The sequence below is a fragment of the Arachis ipaensis genome, chromosome B10 (genome assembly GCF_059453495.1).
Source record: "Arachis ipaensis isolate K30076 ecotype BB chromosome B10, ASM5945349v1, whole genome shotgun sequence".
NCBI classification, from domain to species: Eukaryota; Viridiplantae; Streptophyta; class Magnoliopsida; order Fabales; family Fabaceae; genus Arachis; species Arachis ipaensis.
In genome coordinates this window covers 27,812,790-27,814,631 of record NC_142435.1, presented here as the reverse complement: position 1 = coordinate 27,814,631, position 1,842 = coordinate 27,812,790, and the positions used below count along the sequence as shown (strand labels likewise).

The following is a 1,842-nucleotide window of genomic DNA, read 5'->3' as shown; positions in this document are numbered from 1 at the left end:
GGCTGGTCGGTCGTATGTTGGTGAGTTCTTTACTACTTGCTTTTTTAGCGTTTTATTCCTTCTCTCACTCATGTCTTTGCTTTCTCTTTTCCTTTGCTTACAGTTTCCATGGCTGGTGGGAGGAAGACTTTGGCTGATTTGATGAACCTCATTTAAGGGATGGTGAGGGTGGTGAGGACTCCTCGGCGACTCCTTCGGCAAGTCAGGAGCAAGGGGATGCCCAGGAGGGCAGCGGTCAGGTTGACGGGGCCGACCAAGGTCAGTCGGAGAAGGTCGAGGTCCCCCTGAGAACACCTCTGGAATCCGAGTATGGAAGCGGAAGCTCCTTTTGAAGAGGAGGACCTGGGGTTTGGTGACGATGACCTAAATGTCGTTAGCAACCCTAAGAAGAGAAAACGGGATTCTGGGAAGGCGCTCTCGATTATGGAGAAGAATTTCGATGCTGGGGGCTTCATCGAATCCCAGTTGCTCCCAGGCACCGAAGAGTTTTTCCATGAGGCCGACCTTTCTGGGCAGGCAAGGTGGATTTACCGCAGTCTTCTTCGAGCTGCAGCTATTGCGAAGAAGGTCGAGCCTGTCTTGGGTGATTATCACGCTATGGAGGTGAAGCTTCGGGATTCCCAAAAAGATCTAACGGACTCAAGATCTCGGGAGGAGTCTCTGAAGACTAAATTGTATGAGCAGGAGAAGAAGGCTGAGGAGGACGCCAAAGAGATCAACAGGCTGTTGGATCGGGACCTCGCCTTGATGAAGGATCTGAATGCCTCTCGTGGCGAGACTGCTGCTGCTGCTGCTTTTGTAATTTGTTTTTTGTTTCTAGGCCTGTCTAAGGCGCCTTTAAGTTGTAACAAACATTTTGGCATTTCTTATTTATATTAGGTCATTCTGTTTATTGTTTGCTTTCTCGGGCCGTCGTGGCCTTACTTTTATTACTTGTTTTTTGCTTATTCGGGCCGTCGTGGCCTTTTGGTTTACCGTTTTTATTGCTTGTCTTGGGGCCATTTTTTGCTTTGGGTCCCTTTGGTTCCCGGGGTGATCAGTCTCGGGTTTCCGTGAGGTCGACCGTTTTGCTTTTCGCCGTTTTGTCGCTTTGATGTGAATCTTGCAAAAAGACATTATATACACATTATAGTACTTTTGAATAAAAAAGTGATATAATACAAAAGCGAAAGGTAGTAAAAGGGGATGAAAGATAGTAAAAGGGGATGCAAAGGGAATTGTAGTGGGGGGGAGCGAGGACGCCGGCTCGTCAGGTCGTGTGGCTTCTTTTTATGAGTAGAATCTCTTTAAGTTTGCCATGTTCCATGTTCTTGGTATCTCGCTTCCATCCAATTTCTCCAACTTGTAGCCTCCTTTGCCGAGGACCTTTCTTACCCTGTAGGGACCTTCCCAGTTTGTGGCCAGCTTGCCTTCTCCTGGTGTCGGCAGCCCTATGTCGTTGCGTCGCAAGACCAAGTCACCTTCCCCCAGGTTTCTTTTGAGCACTTTGCCATTGTACCTTAGGGCTATCCTTTGCTTGATTGCTGTTTCTGTTAGATGTGCCATTTGTCTTGTTTCGTCGACCAGATCTTTTATGACTGCCTCGCTTCCCCCTCCGAGGAGTAGCCTCAGACTCGGCTCCCCGACTTCGACTTGGATGACTGTGTCGACCCCGTATGTGAGCCGGAAGGGGATTTCACCAGTAGAAGATTGTGGGGAGGTTCTGTAGGACCGTAGGACTGAGGCTAGCTCGTTTGCCCACGAGCCCTTCTTTCCTTCAAGTCGCTTCTTCAGTCCTTTTAAAATGACTTTGTTGGCTGCCTCTACTTGGCCGTTGGTTTGGGGATGTTTGATAAACCCCAT

At 48.9% G+C, this 1,842-nt stretch overlaps 1 protein-coding gene across 1 annotated transcript; it reads right to left on the bottom strand.

Annotated features, from left to right (window-relative positions):
- Positions 1-1,269: 1,269 nt before the first annotated feature.
- LOC148579496 (uncharacterized) lies at positions 1,270-1,842 on the bottom strand. Its single transcript, XM_088490426.1, has one exon. It carries the CDS (start codon positions 1,840-1,842, stop codon positions 1,270-1,272), a length of 573 nt encoding a protein of 190 aa, XP_088346552.1.

Excerpts from the sequence above, each read along its gene's own strand:
- LOC148579496 (XM_088490426.1), bottom strand. The coding sequence starts at position 1,842 with ATGGGGTTTATCAAACATCCCCAAACCAACGGCCAAGTAGAGGCAGCC.